We start from the raw sequence: 24212 nt of genomic DNA on the forward strand, positions 1-24212 counted from the left end.
TCCTTGCTGATGGCTTCCATGGCCATTCCTGAGTTCTCCATGTTCTTCCGAGTTAGGGGGCTGCGCTTCCAGAGCTCTGCCATCATGGCTCTGCATGAAGCCTCCGAGGCTTATCTCGTTAGACTCTTTGAGGACACCAGCCTCTGCGCCATCCATGCCAAGAGGGTCACCATCATCCCAAAAACATCCAGCTGGCATGCCACATCCGTGGAGAGATGGCATAGACACCTCAACAGCCATTACACACAACAAAACCCCCACTTCCCCCATGTTTCCCTGCTGACGGCACACATGGCAGTTCCTGGGTTCTCCGTGTTCTTCCAGGAATCCTGGAGCTTTGGGAAGCAGCTTGGCCATGAAAAGTAGGAGGAACTCCAGGAACATCAGTCCCCTTATCTCCATAATGTTGATTTAAACATACAATTCAACTTTTTTTGCAGGTTTGGTATCTATCTACTCGACACAACCCGATCTTCTTCTTTTTTTTTTTTTTTAACCAAAACCTTGTATATTGTAATTGTTTCTCTGAAAATATGCATTTGGTAAATAGCTGCACAAATATCGTGTGACGTAAAAACTGCAACTAGCACCATTTTCTTCTCCAGGGTCTCTACTTTCAGGAAATATATGTTGGGTTTTTACAGTAAAAAAAAAATTGCAGAATGTAGCATGTGCAAAAAATGTCCTCAAGTGGTTAAGCCCTGAGGAAGGGGGGAGATCTTTGGTCCCCAAAAACGCGTTGGCTGTGTGTTGTCCTTTCCGTGGTCATTTCTCTGTTGGGCCTCTTTCTGCTATACCTGTCTATAACCTTTTCTTCTGATGTATTTCCAGGCTGACGTGTGCCACGCCTATCAGATCGTCAAGAGGAACGGCATCCCCGATGAGCAGATCGTGGTCATGATGTATGACGATATCGCCGACAACGAGCAGTAAGTGTTCTGAACCGTCTGACTTTGTTCTGCGTCTGGAGTTCGACTTTAATAAGTCCATAGAAGTGAATGTTGGTTTTCCGTATTGGGATCGGGGGTGGGGTGGGGTAGGGGGCAGCCTGTACCTCCAACCAGCTTTGAAGCTGCATGAGTGAGTTGTCCTTGCATTACCTCTGTAACATGACCAGTGACATCTGAGACTGATTGTTACATTGTGTCATTATAGGGAGAAGAAGATCCGTTAACCACTAATTAGGAAATTGATCCTCTCTAGATACCGAGTGGAGGAGGGGCGGAGCCAATCATTTTTAAAGTATTGCATTAGAAGCTGCAGCAAGTCAGATAGAACTCCACCTCATTTCCTGGCTGGAGGACGCCCAGCATCATCTAGCACTTTCCTCCCCAGCCTGCCTGTCCCTGGCCCCGCCCCTTTCTTTCATTGGATTCCATGGAGTCTCGGCGTCATATGTCGGCATTACCTATACAAATATATTTTACTTAAGAACGCCCACTCCTCCAGACTGATATCCACCGATCAAGGCCAGGGGCGGACTGACCATTCGGGCACTGCCTAAGAGCCTGGGGTCAGTAGGGGGCCCCATGAATACCTTTCATAGGCTTCCTTGGGTGTGGTTTGAGTGTGGGCGAGGACACGGGCCCCATGATCCCCTATTGCCCGGGGGCCCCATGATCCCCTATTGCCCGGGGGCCCCATGAGTTGTAAGTCCACTCCAGATCAAGGCGTTTTGACATTTGTATAGCTTCTTCCAAGACCCTGCCCACTGCTTTCTTCAGGACTGAGGGCTCTTAAGAGGAGTACTGAGGCAGGGTGCTGTGATGTTTTCTAGAAGCTATGTACAGCACCCTGTCAACCCCCTCCCACCAGCCATGATCTGCATTGCATAGAAAAGCACAGAGACCCAGTGATGACATCCTGTAAACTGACATCCACCCAAACAAGGCAGGGCACATGAGTTTTTGAATAGCTTTGGTGCTACATTTTTTTTTTTTTTTTTGCAGTGAGGGTCTGACACGTTGCCTGCTGGCACTAAGAATGTTTGTTATTGGTGTGTATAGTCCATAGGGCGCTCCTGCTGGAACCAGACCTCTGTAGCCACCAGGGTGGTGCCAGAATGAATGTCAAGGAAAACCAAACAGACACTGAGGCAGCTCTTCGTAGAGTTGGAAGCAAAGCTCTAGTGCAGACAAACATGGAAAGAAGGCGCCCCTAAGTGTAGTATTGGCCGTTGTATTACCATACAAAGATAAAATTCCACTTCTAGGAAGTCAAAACATGACCGGCTCATCAGAGTTAAGTCAGCCGATGTTCCTGGTGGTGGGATGGGGGGTGGGGTGGGATAGTGGCAATCCGGTGGCAGCGTGACCCGTGGAACTGCCAATACTACACTTAGAGGCGCCTTCTTTCCATGTTTTTCTGATGTTGTTGGTGTGTATAGTCCTTAGGGTGCTCCTGCTGGAACCAGACCTCTGTAGCCACCAGGGTGGTGCCAGAATGGATATCAAGGATAGGGAAGCCCAACAGACACTGAGGCAGCTCTTAGAGTTGGAAGCAAAGCTCTAGTGCAGAAAAATATGGAAAGAGTAGAGCTCTGAGACCTGATTGGAGGGAAGAGACCCCCCCCCCTCCTGCACACAGGAACAGAGCTAAGGCTGTCAATCTGCTGGAGGTCCCTCCCCTGCAGGGGCAGACTGACCATTTAGCCACTCGGGCACTGCCCGAGGGCCCAGGGTCAGTAGGGGGCCCCATGAGATGCCCCAGGTACCTTTCATAGGCTTTTTTGGGTGTGGGCGAGGACACAGGACTGACCATTTAGCCACTTGGGCACTGCCCGAGGCCCAGGGTCAGTAGGGGGCCCCATAAGATGCCCCTGGTACCTTTTTTCATAGGCTTTTTTGGGTGTGGGCGAGGACACAGGGCCCCATGATTTCCTATTGCCCAGGGACCCCATGAGTTGTCAGTCTGCCCCTGCTCCCCTGTCACCTTTTTCCTCTTGGTGTCAACTTGTCAAAAGTGACTCATGCTGATAGCAGAGGAAAGAGGCAGCAGACAGAAATGACACTCAGTGCTCTGGACTGAGACAAGCACATACTGTAGAGGGATGTGCTTTGTTCATATTTCATGTCTGAGGTCTACAACCACTTTAATGCCATGCCAGGATTTTCATTATTCCTGGACATACCACACGTGATTTGCTTGTGTTCATAACTCTGGGAGGGCCAAATGGAGCAGGATTCAGGATTCTAGGAAAAAATACATTTTAGTAGATATTATTATTATTATTATTATTATTATTATTATTATTATATTTTTTTTTTTTTTTTTTTTTTTTAGGCAGTTGTAGAAAACGTGATTATTACAGAATAACGGAAAAAAGGTCCCATACCTAACAATAAAATTTCATATATTACGGCCCACCAATGAGATGGTTGTATTAGGTTTTTTTTTTTTTTCCCAGACTTTTTTTTACTTTTATTTTCACCTGGCAATCCTGCCAGTAACACACTTGCTGCTGTGAGGTGACAACGCTCACTCGCTGTAATATATCTATAGGAGCAGTGTTGTCACCCTAGGTTGAACAAAATTAGAATTACTCTAAAGTTCTAAGGATCGGTTCACACCCATGCAGTTTGCCTTTGATCTGTCTCTGCAGTGCGTTTTGCACATGCGTTTTTGCCGCGTTTTTGTTTTGTGTTTTTTGGGGGTGGTTTATTTTTTTTTTCTTTCTTATTGCTAGGCAGATTAAATACATGGCAAAAAACGCACTACATGCTTTTCTTCAGCATTTCCATTGAAAGTCTATAGAACCAAAACTGCAACATTTTGCGTTTTAAAAAAGTCCCTGACCCTTTCCAAAAAACGCACCGGGTGAAAACGCGGAGATGTGAACCTGTCCCATGGGAAATCATGTTAAATAGACTGTAGTACATTTCTGCAAAATGCTGCGTAAAACGCTTAGGTGTGAACCCGGGGTAAGGAAGTGTCCATTCTGAAAGCTAATGATATACAATGTATTTTTTGTGTCCAGGAATCCAACCAAAGGGATCATCATTAACCGGCCCAATGGGACAGATGTGTACAGCGGAGTACTGAAGGACTACACAAAGGAGGTGAGACTCACAGTTCTGGTGATGCATTTGAAGACCCCTTCCCTCCATCCCCAAACTGGAATATGCAGATCAGTTTTGGGTTCCAATTCACAAAAAGAACATTGGGGAACTGGAGAAAGTACAGAGAAGGGCAACCAAACTGATAAGACGCATTGAGGAGATCAGCTATGAGGAAAGATGAGAGGAATTGAATGTATTCTCTACTGAGAAGAGGAGATTAAGGGGGGATATGATCACCATGTATAATACATAAGGGGGGATATGATCTCCATGTATAATACATAAGGGGGATATGATCTCCATGTACAATACATAAGGAGGGATATGATCTCCATGTACAATACATAAGGGGGGATATGATCTCCATGTACAATACATAAGGGGGGATATGATCTCCATGTATAATACATAAGGGGGGATATGATCTCCATGTATAATACATAAGGGGGGATATGATCTCCATGTATAATACATAAGGGGGGATATGATCTCCATGTATAATACATAAGGGGGGATATGATCTCCATGTATAATACATAAGGGGGGGATATGATCTCCATGTATAATACATAAGGGGGGGATGTGATCTCCATGTATAATACATAAGGGGGGGATGTGATCTCCATGTATAATACATAAGGGGGGGATGTGATCTCCATGTATAATACATAAGGGGGGGATGTGATCTCCATGTATAATACATAAGGGGGGGATGTGATCTCCATGTATAATACATAAGGGGGGGATGTGATCTCCATGTATAATACATAAGGGGGGATATGATCACCATGTATAATACATAATGGGGGGATATGATCACCATGTATAATACATAAGGGGGGATATGATCTCCATGTATAATACATAAGGGGGGATATGATCTCCATGTATAATACATCAGTGGTTCATATAGTGAACTCGGTGTCGTTATTCCCCCTGAGGTCATCACAGAGGACAAGGGGGCGCTCTTTACATTTGGAGGAAAAGAAATGTAATCTCCAAACACGGAAAGGTTTCTTCACAGTAAGAGCTGTGAGAATGTGGAATAGACTCCCTCCAGAGTTGGTTGTGGCCAGCTCAGTGGATTGCTGTAGGAAAGTCCTGGATTCTTTCTTGGATACACAGAATATAACTGGCTATAACATTTATAGGGAAAGTTGATCCAGGGAATATCCGATTGCCTCTCGGGGGATCAGGAAGGAAATTTTTTCCCCTGCAGGAGCAAATTGGATCGTGCTTTGCTGGGTTTTTTTGCTTTCCTCTGGATCAACTGTGGGTGTAGGATTATATCTTGTGGTGGTTTTGTTTTTTGGTTGAACTGGATGGACTATGTAACTATCTTGTGTTCCCAGCTGCAGTTCCCACTTGGGGCCAAGACAGTTAGGGCTCGTTCACACTTGCGTTATTTCCAGCTCTTCCCAAATGCCCCTATAGTGTTTGACAGGTGTTAGACAGGCATTTGGGAAGCTTTTTTAACGCTCCTCAAGCATACCCTAAACGCCCTATACGCGTTTTTGAGGCGTTTGAGGAGTGTCACCATAGACTTGAATGAGGCGTCAATTTTGCTGTGATGTGACGCTAACGCTTCAGTGTGAACAGCACTGTGTGCTGCCATGTGTAGAATTTTCACAGGTATTTGAGGAGCGTTAAAAATGCTTCCCAAATGTCTGTCTAAGGCCTGCTAACAAAGCTAGTGTGAACTGAGCCTTAGACTGCACAGCAAAAGATGGAGATGGAATGGCAAAAAACGTCATCCAGCTTCTTTGACATTTAAATACTTAATTTTTTTTTTTATTTTTTTTTTTAAGTGGTCTTTCACCTCCCAAAACCAATTTCTTTTATCTGGCTCCAACCCCCTCTCTTGGGTTATTGATTTGGATATTTTTATTTTGTTTATGTCTACTTCTTTTTGGCTGCACTTCCTCCTTTCTTGCCTAGACAAGAATTCTGCTTCACCCGATCCATGCCTGTGCAGGTGTGTGGAAGGGCCCAGCCCGGCCTTCAGTACGCCACAGAAAAATTCAGCACATCTGAAAACACTTTGGGACTTGGAGACTCGGGCCTTTCTGGCACTTTTTGGTTACATATAACCAGGGGCGGACTGACAACTCATGGGGCCCCCGGGAAATATGGGATCATGGGGCCCCTGTGTCCTCACCCACACTCAAAACAGACCCAAAAAAGCCTATGAAAGGTACCAGGGGCATCTCATGGGGCCCCCTACTGACCCCGGGCCCTCGGGCAGTGCCCGAGTTTCCAAATGGTCAGTCCGCCCCTGCATGTAACAATCCAGTATTTTTTGCTAAAAACATTTCCTAGAACCCCCAAACATTTTATATTTATTTAACGCAGAGGCTAAATTGGTGGGTTTTGTAGTTTTTGGTTTGCTGATGATGTGGTTGTGGTATCTTTCTAGTTCGTCACTCCTGCCAACTTCCTGGCGGTCCTCAGAGGTGACGCAGAGGCGGTGAAGGGAAACGGATCCGGGAAGGTGATTTGGAGGTTTGTCAATTCTTCTTCTTCAGTCTCTTGGATTGGGATGGCGCATAGGTTGGCGCTAGAATTTGAAGGGCAATTATCGGTTTCAGGTTTGTAGAAATGGACCTGCCGGCCATCCAACAAAAGCATTCATACCTGAAATTTAAAGGCCCCTGTTGACCCTCCCATTAACCTCCCTGGCGGTCTGATTATGTCCATATTTCTGTGTTCAAAGAGGTACTTTTTTTGCATGGAAATATGTATTTTTTTTTTTATTGTAGGCCTGTAATTTTTAGGAATAACTCACTGAAATGTGTCTGAACAAGAGTCTAGTAAACATCCCGGAGATGATAAAATTTGAAACACGAAATCATAAATTATAATTTAATAAATAATCCTAAAAAATAATATAATAATTTTATTTCAATAATCTCATCAAACCAAAAACACTGAAATGTGAAATAGAGCGCCAAGTTCGCACATCGCTGAGCTCAGTCGCAGAATCGTTTTCAGTGTCTGATGAGGAATTTCCCCCACCAATCATTATCACTCAATTCTGCAAGTGGTTCTGATTTACTATCGCTGTTCTCTAGCCGGTCTAAAACCGCGTCTGACCTAAAGGGACGCTTTTTGGACGCCATGGACGTTTCTCAGTTTCCAGGCAGAAAGGGCAATAAAAATGCAGGCAGGGCGCCGGACAAAGCACTCGGGACAAAATGTATGTGAAATGGTTTGATACAGGAATGTTATACTATGTGATTTTAGTGTATTTAGTGAATGTCACTTTTTGCCATTTTTAAATTTCCCGCCAGTTCTGTCCCCCGTACGTCCCGACGTCGCAGGGAACGGAACCCGGAAGACGGATGCCGGCATCAGCCGGAGGACATTACAGGGGACACTGCAGGAGGGACATTGCGGGAGCGCAGGGCAAGTTAAGTGCTGGAGGGATCCCGGAGCAACGCTGCAGTGTATTCCCGAGTGTAGCTCAGGGGTGTTACCGCTTGTGATGCTGGAACTTTACCCCGAGCTACACTCAGGAATACCGCCAGGGGGGTTAAAGCTGAGGTCTAGGTATGCCAATTTTTACCTAGTTATATTGATCCAGCTTGGACCAATGTGAGTAAGTACATGCCATACCTTTGGGATCCCCCTGGAAGCTGGAAAATACTGTAGTAGACACCACTACTACACCGATTTCTAGTAGCTTCAGAGTCCTGTGCCGAGCAGCTGTCCTGAACACTGAAGTAATGGGTGCCATTAAAAGAACACTTTGCATTTTCTCATTGAATGAAAAAAGTTCTCCGATTGGATGAGGAGGAGATTGTGACATCACCTCCCACCTCATCCAATCATAGAATGCTTTGCGTTGGTAGAGAAGTGAATAGCACCCATAGCAAACAAGCGACCTCCTCTGTTCACAATGCGGTAGGGTAGCTGCTCAGCAGTTAGTGGAGATTACTGTAGTAGCGGTGTAGTAGCCGTGTCTAGAACAGTGATTTCCAGCTTTCAGAGGGATCCCTGGGGTATGGTATATACTCGGTTACATTGGTTGAAGCTAGACCAATGTTATTATATATAAAGTGCCCTATCTGGAAATCCTCTATAAAGTGGAACTAAACTGTATCTGAGCACCACAAGCTTCATTTTTAATAATTGAAAGAAAACTTATCCATCCATCCATGTCTCCATGCTTGAGAAATCACTTTGAAAAACACCCCCTGTACCATTTCTAGCGGCAGCCATCTTGAGTAAGGGCAGATGATTCATGTAGCAAATAATTCCTGGAATCCATTTGTCCTTAGCTCAAGCATGCAGGAAAAAGGAGGATCTGCTTAGCTGAGAAAGCCCCTCCTCCAGATGAAAGGAACAAAAAAAATGCTCATGAAGACTCCTGGAATGAATGACATTATTTTGGCCTAGGACAGAAACCAGGAAGACACTGAAGAAATGTTACACAAAAAAAAAAAGAAAAAAATTAAATTAATATGACAATTATATATGTGAATAGGGACTCTGCACATCTTTTATTTATAACATACTGTATGAAATAACAGAATTTGGGTAGGTCACATTTATTTTTTTTTTTTTGCTCACTTGCAGCGGACCGAACGATCACATCTTTGTCTACTTCACTGATCACGGAGCTCCGGGTCTGCTGGCGTTTCCTCATGATGATGTAAGAACCCCCCCCCCCCCACCTCGCCACAGCTTCTTCTACATTTCTCTGCACCCAATTCTGTGTTCTTTCATTTCTGCTGGGAAGAGAAAAGAGAGGCAGCCGCTTTTCAGAGATGAGACCCAACTTCTGCTTCTCATAACACTTTCCTGTCCTTTTATATTACTTCCCATAGACAATCATTGGCCAGTCCACCCAAGAAAGAGGACCTTAGCTCAGCTTAGAAAGTGAAGATTTGCTGTGTCATAGCCCTCATGGAAGAAAAATATATATGAAATTTTATATGAATATTTATCATGTTGAAATGTTTTTTATATATTGCAAAATATATGAAAAATATTTTTAAAACTATATTTTTAGTAAATATATTCTTCAGATTTTTTTTTAAAATATAAAAAGTCATTTTTAACATATATATTTTTACATATATTTGTAAATGCATTCCAAAAATGTAGATTTGTAATTTTAAAGACATACAGTATATTTGAAATGTATTTTTAAAAATATTTTTCATATATTTTGTAATAAAAAGACATTTCAACATACAGTTTATGTATATGTGATATATATATATTTATTGAAATATATTGAATACGGCCAAAATTGTAGTATTTCAAATATACGTCAATATTATATTTGGGAAGAATATTTTTTAAATATATTTCAAACATATTTTTCTTCCATATGGAAGGGCAATGTTTCTCAACCTTTTTTCAGTCAAGGCACTCTTTAAAATTCTACACAATCTCAAAGCACCCCAATCTAAAATGTAAAAAACGATTCTACACCCAACGTTAGAGGTGATTTATACTTCTACAACAAATACACCTTTGCACACTGGTTCCGAGTAGTATTCCAGTGTGTTTGTCTCATTTTCTCTCCCTTACTTTACTAATGTGACCCCAGTGCTGATGGAGAGGGGCGGGGGAGGGCCAAACAGGATGATGTGCATGCACCCGACATCCTCCTTATCAACTGGTGATGTCATTGGTTGTTAGGATGCTGGTGACAAGAAGGTCATAAAAGTGCACAATGAAAACCTGTGGCTTTGTGTACTAATAGGCAGGATTGATCCACCTGCTGGCCTGTATACAATTTATGAGCATTTTGCCAAGGCACCCCTGAAGAAGTCTGAAGGCACCCCTGAAGAAGTCTGAAGGCACCCCAGGGTGCCTGGGCATCCTGGTCGAGAAAGGGCTGTTATAGGGGACATCTAGAAATGTGACCGAGCACTACTCTGGGCGATGTACCATTTTTGTCTGGAAAAATTGCAGAGAACTTCCTGGCATGCGAGTGTGCCTAGGCACTTCTGTTTTGTAGCCTTAGGCCTCGTTCACACGGGGCATTTTAATTTGTGCTCCATGCAGGGCCATGTTTTATGGGCGAGGCATTGCATGCATCCCTATGACGGCAGTCCCATAGCTGTCAATTGATATGCAGTGGCCACTCATATACAGCAGCAGCAGCTCACAATAGGACATCCGTGCAAGTGCAGGGCCCCTAGGTGGGTTCAGGGCCCTGTACCAGCACGGATATCTTTTTGGGAACTGCTGCTGTGTCCCAATTGATAGCTATGGGAATCCCGTCAAAAGGAATGCGTGTAACACCCGTGCCCGTAAAACACGACATTGTACAAATGACAATGCCTCCATGTGATCAAGGCCTTAGCTGTAGATCTGCAGCATGAGATCTAAGGCACTGCTGCCATGACTGCTATTCTTAGGAGATTTGGCGATTTTTTTTTTTTTTTTTTTTTTTTTTTTTTTTTTTTTTTTTTTTTCACTTCTGTGCTATGCATGGTTTTCTTTGCTGGAGGCTCTGACATGAGGAAGCAAAGCCCTGCCTCTACCAAGATGGCCACCTTCACACACAGACAGAGTGTGTGAAGGTTACCATCTTGGTGGAGGCAGGGCTTTGCTTCCTCATGTCAGAGCCTCCAGCAAAGAAAACCATGCATAGCACAGAAGTGAAAATCGCCAAATCTCCTTCGCCTGACCTCTCAAACAGCTTCCAGACGTCCATTCCTTTTTAATAAGCAGATTGGGAGACTTTTTTTTTTTTTTTGGTCCTCTTCTCACCACCTGTTTTGATCCTGAAAAGCCAACACCACCACATCGCAACCACTTGCTTTGCAGGTGGGTGCAGGGTGGGTATGGGTATGGCACCTGAATGGCTCAATGATGGTATTGTTACCCACCAGAGGTGGGAGGAATTTTTCTAGCAAAGCATCAGGGCCAAGGCATGTGTACATTCGCCCCTCGGGCCACTGTGTTAGCCTAAGGAAGACAGTAAGGGGGGTGGTAATGCCAGAGCTCAGCCACATGTTATTACTATCCCCAGGCACATCTGTGACCGAGCCCTCAAGCTGGCCATACTTCTAGTAGATTTCAGAAAGAACATTCACGTGAACCTTTTTGGCTAGAAATTTTCAGTACAGTCCAGTGACATGAAGAATGTCATTCAAAGCAATTCAAAATTGAATTTGCTTTTATCATTCGATGTAGGAATGAACGGGCTCCCCCAAACAAGGACGGCATACAGTACACTGATAGGATACACAGAATATAGATGGATATAACATTTATAGGGAAAGGTGATCCAGGGAATATCGGATTGCCTCTCGGGGGATCAGGAAGAAATTTTTCCGCTGCAGGAGCAAATTGGATCGCGCTTTGCTGGGTTTTTTCCTTCCTCTGGATCAGCTGTGGGTGTAGGATTATAACTTTTTTTTTTTTTTTTTTTTTTTTTTTTTTTTTTTTTAATGGTTGAACTGGATGGACTTTTTTGTCTTTTTTTTTTTTTTTTTTTCAGCCAGACTAACTATGTAACTATGTGTAAGGGCTCATGTATACTGCAGCTGATAAACTCCTGTTTAGGAGCTGTTCAGCGTTTTTTTTCAGCAGCCCCTGAACCCTCCCTAATGTTTTCCTGTGTCCATGTACACATGGTCGTTTACAGTTGAGTTTACAGTCGTTTTTTTTTCAACGCAGAAAACTTGCGTTCAGCAGTCGATGTTATCAGCATTTCAAATTCAAAATGCTTGCAAACGCGGAAAATTGCGTTTATAAGCGTTTGTGTTGGAAATTTTTTTTAACTCTTTGGGTTCCCCATGCTGTCCAGAGCCATTTTTCATCATGAAAAATGCATTGAAAGCGTTTTCAAGGTACTCAAATGGACAAAACACTGAACACCGCAAGCTTGTCACACATTGTAATGACCATTTACAGGTAAGACCTCTCCCACCCTTGGAAACAAAAGATATGTTAATGACCATTTACACCTCAGACCTCTCCCACCCTTGGAAACAAAAGATATGTTAATGGCCATTCACACCTCAGACCTCTCCCACCCTTGGAAACAAAAGATATGTTAATGGCCATTCACACCTCAGACCTCTCCCACCCTTGGAAACAAAAGATATGTTAATGGACATTCACACCTCAGACCTCTCCCACCCTTGGAAACAAAAGATATGTTAATGGCCATTCACACCTCAGACCTCTCCCACCCTTGGAAACAAAAGATATGTTAATAGCCATGCACACCTCAGACCTCTCCCACCTTTGGAAACAAAAGATATGTTAATGAACATTCACACCTCAGACCTCTCCCACCCTTGGAAACAAAATATATGTTAATGACCATTCACACCTCAAATTCCTCATGAAGGCCCCCTGCCAGGTGACCTTAATGACTCTCTCCCCCAGACACCTTTCCCACCCTTGGAAACAAAAGAAATGTTAATGAGCAACTCACACGTAAGCTGACCTCAACACATACTGCTGTCTCTGCTTCTACTCTCTGTATTTCTCTGAAACAGTCTGAAATAGTTAATAATTTACCACTTTTCAGTGCATTCTGGGCATTTGGGAGGTTCTCCTGTGCTTATCTTTAAAAAACGCTTCTAAACGCAAACGCGGATAAATGCGTTGCGAACGAGGCTAAACAGATGTTGTTTAACCTCCGTTTTCCAGCAGTCAGTTTCCATCGTTCAGAAGTGTCCCGTGTACATGGGACCTTACATAGAGCTGTTATGAAGAGTTCTTTGACATCATTAATATGTTTCTTTGGTTGTAGTAATCCTGTGACTTGTTCTCCATTGCAGCTCCATGTCGAGGAACTCGACAAAACCATTCAGTACATGTACGACAACAAGAAGTACAAAAAGGTAAGTGCCCATTGGTGTCATAGGAAGTGTCCAGTTGCACCAGATTTTGCACACTCCAGTTTTAGTCAATCCTCTCCATTGCACCGATGTGCTTCTGTAGCAGAACCTGTTGGAGTGACATGAAAATATTTCTCTTCCAGATGGTTCTGTACATCGAGGCCTGTGAGTCCGGCTCCATGATGAATAACCTACCAAACCACATCGACGGTAAGTACATTTCAAGACACACGTTTGTACTGTGTGCAGCTCCATACATTTTTTTTCATAGGTGACGGTTTAAAAGCCTTTTATAGGTAATCCGTTTACATGTAACCAGGAATTATGGCCCTAGAATTAGTACTCTCACTTTGATGTTCATGGAGGTACATCACGTGTGGTGCAATTACTGTTTACATATATGTGCCGGACCTGCGCACATATTTTGCATCTGCATGTATGTATTTGGGGGAAGGGGTGTTTTGAATTGGTTTTCCTTTTTTCTTGTTTCATTTAACTTAAGAAAGCCCCCTATGTGATAGCATGGGCAGGTGACAGCTCCTGTTTTTGGAGACATTACAGGTCTACTAGATCAACTCTGCCTCTTGTCTTCTTGGTCCCCTCCAGCAGTGTGGTGTCCCTAATCTCCTTGGTCCCCTCCCAACAATTCTACATCCCCAATCTCCCTGGTCTCCAATAGCAATTCTACATCTCAAATCTTCTTGGTTCCCTCTAGCGATACTACCTTCCCAGTCTCCATGGTCCCCTCTAGTGTTGCTACCTTCCCAGCCTCCATGGTCCCCTCTAGCGTTGCTACCTCCCCAGTCTCCATGGTCCCCTCCAGTGATGCTACAATCTTGGTCCCCTCCAGCAAAGCTACTTCCCCAGTCTGCTTGGTCCCGTCCAGCAGTGTGGTGTCCCTACTCTCCATGGTCCCCTCCAACAATTCTACATTCCCAATCTCCCTGGTCCCCTCCAACAATTCTACATTCCCAATCTCCATGGTCCCCTCCAACAATTCTACATCCTCAGTCTCCATGGTCCCCTCCAACAATTCTACATCCTCAGTCTCCATGGTCCCCTCCAACAATTCTACATTCCTAATCTCCATGGTCCCCTCCAACAATTCTACATCCCCAATCTCCATGGTCCCCTCCAACAATTCTACATCCCCAATCTCCATGGTCCCCTCCAACAATTCTACATCCTCAATCTCCATGGTCCCCTCCAACAATTCTACATCCCCAATCTCCATGATCCCTTCCAGCGATGCTATCTCCCAGTCTTCTTGGTCACTTCCAGCAATGCTCCCCCCACCCCCAGTCTCCTTGGTAACCTCCAGCGATCCTATGTGCCCAGTCTCCTTGGTCCCCTCCAGCAGAGTGATGTCCCTAATCTCCCTGGTCCCCTCCAACATTTCTACGTCCCCAGTCTCCTTTATCTCCAATAGCTATGCTGCCCCCCCAGCCTCCTTGGTCCGCTCCAGCAATGCTTTGTGCCCAGTCTCCTTGGTTCCCTCCAACAGTGTGACATCCCTAATCTCCTTGGTCCCTTCCCAACATTTCTACATCCCCCACCTCCATGGTCCCCTCCAGCGATGCTACCTGCCCAGTCCCCATGGTCCCATCCAGCGATGCTGCCTCCCAGTCACCTTGGTTCCCTCCAGCAATGCTGCCCCCCCCCCAGTCTCCTTGGTCCCCTCCAGGTTTCCTACCTCCCCAGTCTCCTTGGTTCCCTGCAGAAGTGTGATGTCCCTAATCTCCCTGGTCCCCTCCCAAGAATTCTACATCCCCAGTCTCCTTGGTCCCCTCCAGTAATGCTGCCCCCTCCAGTTTTCTTGGTCCCCTCCAGGTTTCCTACCTCCCCAGTCGCCTTGGTCCCCTCCAGCAGTGTGACGTCTCTAATCTCATTGGCCCCCTCCAACAATTCTACATCCCCAATCTCCTTGGTCCCCTCCAGTGATGCTTCGTCCCCAATCTCCTTGTTCTCTCCATTGCTGCTGATGGTCATCTTGCATGGCTGAAGCGGGGTGATATAATATATGCACGGTTATATAAGCACATCTGCACCTTATGGCACACTTACCCATCAGAGCCCTACCTAGTGATGCAATATTTTCCATCACCACCGTTGACATCCTTGCCTGGTCATCTTCTTGTTTTGGTGTCTTGATTGACCAGCCTGGGATGATGTAACTCCTATAATATAATAATTTCATCCCTGTGCTGAAGGCAATTTGAGATTGTACTCTGAGCCGTGCGTGTGCAATCAGGAGCATATTTCAGGTGAGGCAGAAGACTTTATGGGTGTCCTCTGGGTGGTTAGTTCAGTCTTGCTCAGGTTGCACAGTGGCATAGTGGTTGGTTCTGTCCCTTGCAGCACTGTGCTCCTGCATTAAATTCCCACGTAGGGCACCATCCTCCAAATGTACATGAAGCGTCTGATTTTTCTTCTCTATGAATGCACCCCCTACAAAAACAAGGAAAAAAAAAACAGATACTGTTAGTGCGGATCGTTGTGCATTTTATATTAACTTCTTCATGTTTCTCTATATTTTTCAGTTTACGCCACCACAGCCGCCAACCCTCACGAGTCCTCCCATGCCTGTTATTATGACGATAAGCGAGATGCATATCTCGGCGATCTTTACAGCGTTAGCTGGATGGAGGACTCAGATGTGGTAAGGTTCTGTACAGGCATTTTAATGCTCAACTTACACAAAGTATCTGAAATAAAAACTGTAAGAGCTGTCAAACGGCAGCCAATCAGCTCTCGTGTTTCTAAAGACCATCAGACATAGATCAGACCTTTACTGTGTATAGACTGTAATGGAGTAATCAATCAAAGTTGCAAGATGCCATGTCTAGAAGACCATAATCAGCTTGGCTGACACGCCCAGCTCCTAGGCTGTGCTTAGTGAATGTAACCACACCCCCTGCACATGTAACCGCGCCCCCCGCTCAGTTTGAATGACGGTGGCTCCTAGTAGGAGGCTCCTAGACTATGTTTAGTGATTGTAACCACACCCCCTGCACATGTAACCGCGCCCCCAGCTCAGTTTGAATGACGGTGGCTCCTAGACTATGTTTAGTGATTGTAACCATGCCCTCAGCTCAGTTTGATTGACGGCTCCTAGCAGGAGGCTCCTAGGCTGTGCTTAGTGAATGTAACCACGCCTCCTGCACATGTAACCACGCCCCCAGCTCAGTTTGACAGTGTCTCCTAGCAGGAGGCTCCTAGGCTGTGCTTAGTGAATGTAACCACGCCTCCTGCACATGTAACCACCCCCAGCTCAGTTTGATTGACAGTGGCTCCTAGCAGGAGGCTCCTAGGCTGTGCTTAGTGAATGTAACCATTTATTTATTTTAATTTATTTATGTGAATGTTTTCCATTCCATGACTTCACATAAGATATACTCGTCTTCTAGGAGGATCTGTCGGAGGAGACGCTGCACAAACAGTTTGTATTGGTCAAGAAACACACCAATATGAGCCATGTGATGCAGTACGGGAACCGGGTGAGTGACGGTGGATTCAGTGTTGGGTGGAGCTGTATAGACGTGCGCACTGTCAGTACATTGTAGCCATCTGCAGAAATCTATTCCGGGATTTCTCTTTAGTGAATGTTTTAACAACAATGTTACTTTGTATACTTTGTACAAGATGGCAGCCAATGCCGTCCACTTACATGGGCAGGTTCTGCTTCCTCCTTAGTAAGGCTGCACAGTGCTTGTGTTTTGCAGCTCAATGCAAATGTTTAATTCTGCTGATTGGTTGTAGATAATGCGTTCTGTAAGATTTTATTTCAGCAAGTATCCTGTATATCCAGACATTACTCAGTTTTATCCAAATACCTCCCTTTTCCTTTCTAGATCAGGTCCAAACTTCTCTCACCTTCTTCCTGTAACCAGAAGCCTCATGTATTCCTCTCTGCAATGTCCTTGTCAGGCTTTTGAAATTCATGTCAGAGCAGCTTCTAGGCCCCTGGTGCCCAATCTGCAGCCTGGGGGATGCATTCGGCCCTCTGGTAATTTCTGTGTAGCCCTCAGGGTTCTGCAGACATTAATCTGCATTTCCCTATTGCCCTGTTATAGCGATGATCTCTAGCAGTCTCCTACATTCCCCCAAACGTCCCACATTCCCCCAAACATTCCCCATTCCCCCAAACATTCCCCATTCCCCCAAACATTCCTCATTTTTTTTTTTTTTACATTGTTCTTGTTGCTAGGCAGATTTAAAAAGCAAAACGCCTCAAAAATGCATAAAAATGCAATACATGCTTTTCTGCAGCTTTTCCATTGAAGTCTATAGAAACAAAGTCAACTTTTTGCGTTCAAAAAAAGTCCCTGACCCTTTCCAAAAACCGCACCGGGTGAAAACATGGAGATGTGAACCTGTCCCATAGGAAACCATGCTAAATGGACTGTACTGCATTTCTGCAAAACGCGGCAGAAAAACGCATCAGTGTGAACGGGGGGTTAACCCTATAAATCAACTAGGCTTTAACATTCATATTCTGTATCTTTATTGCTTTTTCTTATCAGACGATTTCCAAGATGAAGGTGAACCAGTTCCAGGGTGGCGCTAAAACAGCGGCCCCACGCATGACCCTGGAGCCCATACACAATCTGGACCTGACCCCCAGCCCAGAGGTTCCCATGGCCATCCTGAAGAGAAGGTTAATGGCCACCAATGATGCTGCCGAGGCCCGGGATGTACTGAGCAGGATAAAGGCCCTACAGGAGGTGAGGGGCCCCGGCCACCGATAACAAACATCAAATATTTCTTTTCCATTTGATTTCTAAATTGCAGATATATAAAAAACAACAAAAATCTGGTTGTGTATTAACTGAATAAAAAATTTTATGTTTTTAAATCGGTATTTTTGGGTAGAAAATTACTTAAGCAGGCCATAGACGGGTTGAAAACGAAAAATCGGTCGTTCGATCAGCTGACATTACCACCAACGGTAAAAAATCGGCTGATTTTCGTCCAGTCTATGGCCGGCATTTAACCCCATAATTACTTCTGTCCCTAAGAATTCCAGTCGCTATTATATTCTATATGAAAATTCTTGCAGTTGCAACAATGTATCCATTTTGTAATAATTTCAGATACAGATGTTTTTATTCAGATACAAATAGATACATTGTTGCAACTGCAAGACTTTTCATATAGAATATAATAGCGACTGGAATTCTTTCTTCTTTTTCCTTCTTTCTTTTTCCTTCTTTCTTTTTCCTTCTTTCTTTTTCCTTCTTTCTTTTTCCTTCTTTCTTTTTCCTTCTTTCTTTTTCCTTCTTTCTTTTTCCTTCTTTCTTTTTCCTTCTTTCTTTTTCCTTCTTTCTTTTTCCTTCTTTCTTTTTCCTTCTTTCTTTTTCCTTCTTTCTTTTTCCTTTCTTTCTACGATCGGCCAATTCGCCCATCATTGCCGGGAAAATCGGCCAATCGTCAAAATCGGCTGGGAATTTTCCAACATGCCCAATAAAAAAAAATGTGCAAAAACGGCCGACCAATTTAACCCACTAACGAAAAATCGGCCTATTTTCGACCCTTCTATGGCCGGCATTGGTCCCGCCAAGCATTTTTATATTTTCTGAAGTCAGAGATAACTGAGAATAAAATGGTGGGCATTGCAATTTTTTTAATGTCTCAGGATATTTGCACCGCTGTATGTCAAACACATATTTTCAGGAACAAATATATTAAAACGGGGCTTGACAAATTTGATTTGAAGCCAGCTAAAAAAGTTAGGAGCCACTTTTTGGGGTTTTTTTTGGGAACCCATGACCTATTTGTACATTTGCATATGCATGTATGCATAAGGGGATGGGAGTGTTTGTTTTTTTTTTGTGGGGGTTTTTTATTACACTTTTTTTTTTTTTTTTTTTTGTCATGTAACTTTATTGCTATAACAAAAGAGCTAAACCAGTCCCTTCTGTGCTAGCATTGGCAGTGACAGGTACTCCTCATGGATACATCAGGGGTCTATTAGACCCAGGGGCGGACTGACCATTTGGAAACTGGGGCACTGCCTGAGGGCCCGGGGTCAGTAAGGGGCCCCATGAGATGCCCCTGGTATCTTTCATAGGCTTTTTTGGGTGTGGTTTAAGTGTGGGCGAGGACACGGGCCCCAGAAACCCCTATTGCCCGGGGGCCCCATAAGTTGACAGTCCGCCCCTGATTAGACCCCCATTGTCTCCTCTGCACTCCAGTGCAGCTAATCAAGCACATATTGTGCGATCATAAACGTGATTGGCTGGCTGTAAAAGAATGATACCAAGCTCATGATTGCAACTTTTTTTAACCACTTAAAGTCCAGAACCTTTTAAAAACTCCTAAGGATGTGATGTGGTTTAAATACTGTTAGTATAAAAACCTAAATCTGTCTTAATTTTGGCTTCATGCATTCCCCTGCTTGTGGCCGACAGGTTTTACAGCATTGAACAGTGCTGTCAGTCTAACACTGGACACTTGCTGGACCAGAATGGTGATGTCCTCAATACAGTGATGCCCCATCATTGTCCAACCAATATGGTGGGTCTGTGACCAATCTGTGCTGCCTGACCACACTAGACAGGAGAGTGGTCACTGACCTTGATACTTCTAAGCAGGGGTGGACTGACCATTTGGAAACTCGGGCACTGCCCGAGGGCCTGGGGTCAGTAGGGGGCCCCATGAGATGCCCCTGGTACCTTTTTTCATAGGCTTTTTTGAGTTTGGGCAAGGGCACAGGGGCCCCATGATCCCCTCTTGCCCGGGGGCCCTATGAGTTGTCAGTCCGCCCCTGCTTCTAAGCTCTTCTGATTCTTCCACATCTGGTCCTCATATCAAATATATCGTAGCCGGCTTCCATATCCATCCCTCCTCTTCCCTCCAGGCCAAAGCTTTGATCAAAGTATCGACGAAGAAGATTGTTTCTGCAGTGACGGAATCTGATGAACTGACCGAAGAGATTTTCACAGATCGGATGGATATTAACGATCGCTCGTGCTACCGTGCGTCCGTCGAGCACTTCAAGAAGCATTGCTTCAACTGGCACAACCCCCTGGTAAGTCCTAATCCTTATCAATATCACAGCCTCAATCTGCTGCTTCTCCTAGGGGTGTCACAGGGTCTCATTCTTCAAAAAATTTTGTCACATTTATTTTTCCCTCTTCACCATGTTATGAAATATTTGGAATTTTAGAGTAAAATCTAAAAATGTGAATTCATAGAGAGCGGCTCATCGGTTCTACACCCCTCAAACCTTTGGGTTCTTCCTCATCGTTCTATCCTGACTCTCCATATGTATATATGTGTATTTTATATAAATATATATAATTATAAATACTTTTTTTTTTTTTTTTGCTGCTTACCTGGTAGTGAATTCAGCACATTTCCGATACTCACCGACTCTGGCATTGTCCGGTTGAGATCCTGGCAGTGCTCAGTCCCGTGCCGCCATTTTTTCCTGTGGCATCACCGATAGGCTCCTGGTTCAGCTGGCATGTCTACCGATGATGCATTGCTAAGCCAGCCCTCTCCTCCTTACCTCCATGAGCCCCGATTCACATCTATGCGGGCTGCGTTTTTGCGCGGGCACGAGAGCCCATTCATTTGAATGGACTCTTGTGCCCCGGGACATGCAGAGAAGATGTCCCTGCACTTCTTCCAAAAACGCAGCCCGCACGGGAACTTCGGCTCCCAGTACCGTTGCGGTTTCCAGTGCGGGCGGAGTGCCATTAGATCTAATGGCACACGCCCGCTGGGGTCCGCAATTCTCTGTGCGGGTGGTGCAGCTGCACGGATTTTCGTGCGAATTTGCAGCAGTACCACCCGCACAGATGTGAACCTAGGGTGAAAGCTTGAAAGGCTGTGCCTCCTGGGATATGTCATCTGCATATCCCAGGAGGCAAAGGAAGCAAGCAAAAAGAGAAAAAGCTTGCTAATCGTGTAGAGGACCGGAGGAGTGGTGGAGCGGAGGAATGAAGTGATGAAGACCTAAGATTCTTCTTAATTGCGCCCCCCCCCGTATTACAGGAAACCCCAACCCTTGAACCCTTGGCAGACCTCATTCTGTATAGACATCTGATATCCCGGATATTGCTTTCATTGTACAACAAATTGATCCTAGTTTTGTGTTGGCGGTGATATGAGACCTGACTGTGTACTTGTCATTGCAGTACGAATACGCGCTGAGGCAGCTGTACACGTTGGTGAATCTCTGTGAATCCGGATATCCGCTAGAGAGGTAACTATCCCGGCCTTTCCTTGTAGTAATGGGAATTGTCATCCATGTCTGTCCCTGCGACTGCGTCCCTCTACCCTGCGACTCCTCTGAAAAACTAGCATAAAGGTGCACATGGGCAGAGCAATCTACAAACTAGTAGAAGGGGGTTCCCAGCAGGCCCGGATCTAGGGGGGTGCTGGAGGTGGGCTATTCACAAATCCATGAGACCTGATGGGGACACTCTGAGGGGGACAGTTGATGTAAGGGGGCACTCTGAGGGGGACAGTTGATGTAAGGGGGCACTCTGAGGGGGACAGTTGATGTAAGGGGGCACTCTGATGGGGACAGTTGATTGTAAGGGGACACTCTGAGGGAGGACAGCTGATGTAAGGAGGCAATCTGAGGGGGACAGTTGATGTAAGGGGGCACTCTGAGGGAAGCAATTGATGTAAGGGGGCACTCTGAGGGTGGACAGATGATGTAAGAGGGTATTCTGAGGGGGACAGTTGATGTAAGAGGGTATTCTGAGGGCGGACAGTTGATGTAAGAGGGTATTCTGAGGGCGGACAGTTGATGTAAGGGGGCACTCTGAGGGGGACAGTTGATGTAAGGGGGCACTCTGAGGGGGACAGTTGATGTAAGGGGGCACTCTGATGGGGACAGTTGATTGTAAGGGGACACTCTGAGGGGGGACAGCTGATGTAAGGAGGCAATCTGAGGGGGACAGTTGATGTAAGGGGGCACTCTGAGGGAAGCAATTGATGTAAGGGGGCACTCTGAGGGTGGACAGATGATGTAAGAGGGTATTCTGAGGGGGACAGTTGATGTAAGAGGGTATTCTGAGGGCGGACAGTTGATGTAAGAGGGTATTCTGAGGGCGGACAGTTGATGTAAGGGGGCACTCTGAGGGGGACAGTTGATGTAAGGGGGCACTCTGAGGGGGACAGTTGATGTAAGGGGGCACTCTGATGGGGACAGTTGATTGTAAGGGGACACTCTGAGGGGGACAGCTGATGTAAGGAGGCAATCTGAGGGGGACAGTTGATGTAAGGGGGCACTCTGAGGGAAGCAATTGATGTAAGGGGGCACTCTGAGGGTGGACAGATGATGTAAGAGGGTATTCTGAGGGGGACAGTTGATGTAAGAGGGTATTCTGAGGGCGGACAGTTGATGTAAGAGGGTATTCTGAGGGCGGACAGTTGATGTAAGGGGGCACTCTGAGGGGGACAGTTGATGTAAGGGGGCACTCTGATGGGGACAGTTGATTGTAAGGGGGCACTCTGAGGGTGGACAGTTGATGTAAGGGGGAACTCTGAGGGCGGACAGCTGATGTAAGGAGGCAATCTGAGGGGGACAGTTGATGTAAGGGGACACTCTGAGGGGGGACAGTTGATTTAAGGGGGCACTCTGACGGAAGCAATTGATGTAAGGGGGCACTCTGAGGGCGGACAACTGATGTGAGGGGGACAGTTGATGTAAAGGGGGCACTATGAGGGGGGACAGTTGATTTAAGGGGGCACTCTGAGGGAAGCAATTGATATAAGGGGCCACTCTGATGTGGACATTTAATGTAAGTGGCACTCTGGTGAGGACACAAGTAAGGAGGAACTCTGAGAAGAACTCTTGATATAAGGAGGGACTATGTTAGGGACATCTGACACGGGGGGGGGGGGGGGGGGTGCAGGTTCTGTTTAATCACCCTAAACTAATGACAGCATTCCCAGTTCATTCCTGCACCACCTCTGTACTCCCTGTAATATGTTACTTCCAGGTTATGACTCTGTTGTACAAAAGTGTGCCGAGTGAACAGGGAATACCGGTTCCATTCATCCCTGTCACACTACTGACATTCTACCCCCTGACTTTTTTCACTGCACCCCCAGATCAGACCGGCTAGACACACTTTCAGCTGCCTTGTAAGGTGATGTCTAGGCTCCTGGTGTTGCTGTCAGACAGGGCGCCCCTCCTCCCTCCATGGCCATCCGACAACACAACTAGCAAGGAGATGGCTTTGACAGATAGCACTTCTCTGACTCCAAGGACTGGCCCAAGACCAGCATCTCAGGGGAATGCAGGGGGAGGGGGGATTGTGAGCCAGAAATGTTCCAGGAAAGCGGGCAAGTACTTGGAGGAGAAGTACCACCTGTCAAAACGGCCATCTCCTGCTAGTTGCATGGTCAGACGACCATGGAGGGAGGAGGGGGGTGCTGTCCAGGCTCACAGCTAACCTTGGACAACACATAGGGTGATGGGACAATGTTCTACAGGTACTTCGTCCCCTGGGGAAAATGTAATATTGAAGCTGCTCACCAATATTTTTTTTTTTTCTGCCTTGCCCTATAATATATTTAGTATTTTGGGGGCACACTGACGCCATTTTGTGTTTTACAGCATCACCCGTGCCATGGATGATGTCTGCAAAGGTCTACACTGACCCGGCTGGCCACACCGGGTCTTCCAGCAGAGGGCAGTAGAGGGGGATACGGGTGATGCTTAACCCTCTCTGCGAGTCGCCCCATCTGCAGCTTCTACCTCAAACCAAATCGCAGATCAATGCAAACTCCAACCTTCACCTACAAAGCCGAATCCATCGAAGATTGTGTTGGCCATTGGACCTGAAAAGCTTGAGCAAGGCCCTGACCTGTACAACCAAAGCGAGGAGTAAGTGTGACCTCCACACCCATCTGAGTGCCCGGGGGGTCAAGATCCGCCCCCTAGGAAGTCGAGGCCTGTCCCCTAGAGACTACCAGATCGCAAGACTTAGACCGCTGACAATGATTGTGATGCTTGACCAAAGCGAAGGGTCGAAATTGACTTGCACTGCATCCGGCCAGTTTTGAAGAAAATGCCGTACTTGAATTTAATAAAAGTTTTGGGAAAGTCAGTTTTAGTAGTTGGACTTTTCTGGAATGTTAAATATGTCAGATATGTGGAATGTCCCGACCTCCTGTAAACACTGGAGACTTCATGCTGCTGAGGGGCGGACAAGTTCCTCTACGCTGTATCCTATCCATAAGGTGAATGATTGGCTTCAATCATGAACAATGAGGAAATTGGCGGAGAATCCTGATTGGATATTGAAGATCTATTCCTGTGTTTGGTGCTGACAGTTATTTGTTCTAAAATAAAAATGGATTATTTATA

The 24212-nt window shown here is 45.5% G+C and overlaps 1 protein-coding gene across 1 annotated transcript; it reads left to right on the plus strand.

Annotated features, from left to right (window-relative positions):
* Positions 1-533: 533 nt before the first annotated feature.
* On the plus strand, positions 534-24212 carry LOC149427628 (legumain-like). Its single transcript, XM_089667840.1, has 13 exons — positions 534-542; positions 832-929; positions 3977-4058; positions 6475-6560; positions 8637-8712; positions 12818-12880; positions 13021-13087; positions 15418-15536; positions 16285-16374; positions 17401-17601; positions 19737-19907; positions 21022-21089; positions 23460-24212. The coding sequence occupies exons 1-13, from the start codon at positions 534-536 to the stop codon at positions 23500-23502; spliced, it is 1173 nt and encodes a 390-aa protein (XP_089523966.1). The 3' UTR covers positions 23503-24212.

Source organism: Staurois parvus, unplaced genomic scaffold (genome assembly GCF_062004578.1).
Source record: "Staurois parvus isolate SC_StPar_1 unplaced genomic scaffold, SC_StPar_1.0 ptg003602l, whole genome shotgun sequence".
Taxonomy (NCBI): domain Eukaryota; kingdom Metazoa; phylum Chordata; class Amphibia; order Anura; family Ranidae; genus Staurois; species Staurois parvus.

What these genes read in the sequence shown, in the direction of transcription:
- LOC149427628 (XM_089667840.1), top strand. An exon ending in TGAAGGACTACACAAAGGAG is followed by an intron (nt 4,059 to 6,474) that starts GTGAGACTCACA and finishes GTATCTTTCTAG; the next exon opens with TTCGTCACTCCTGCCAACTT. An exon ending in GGATAAAGGCCCTACAGGAG is followed by an intron (nt 17,602 to 19,736) that starts GTGAGGGGCCCC and finishes TCTTCCCTCCAG; the next exon opens with GCCAAAGCTTTGATCAAAGT.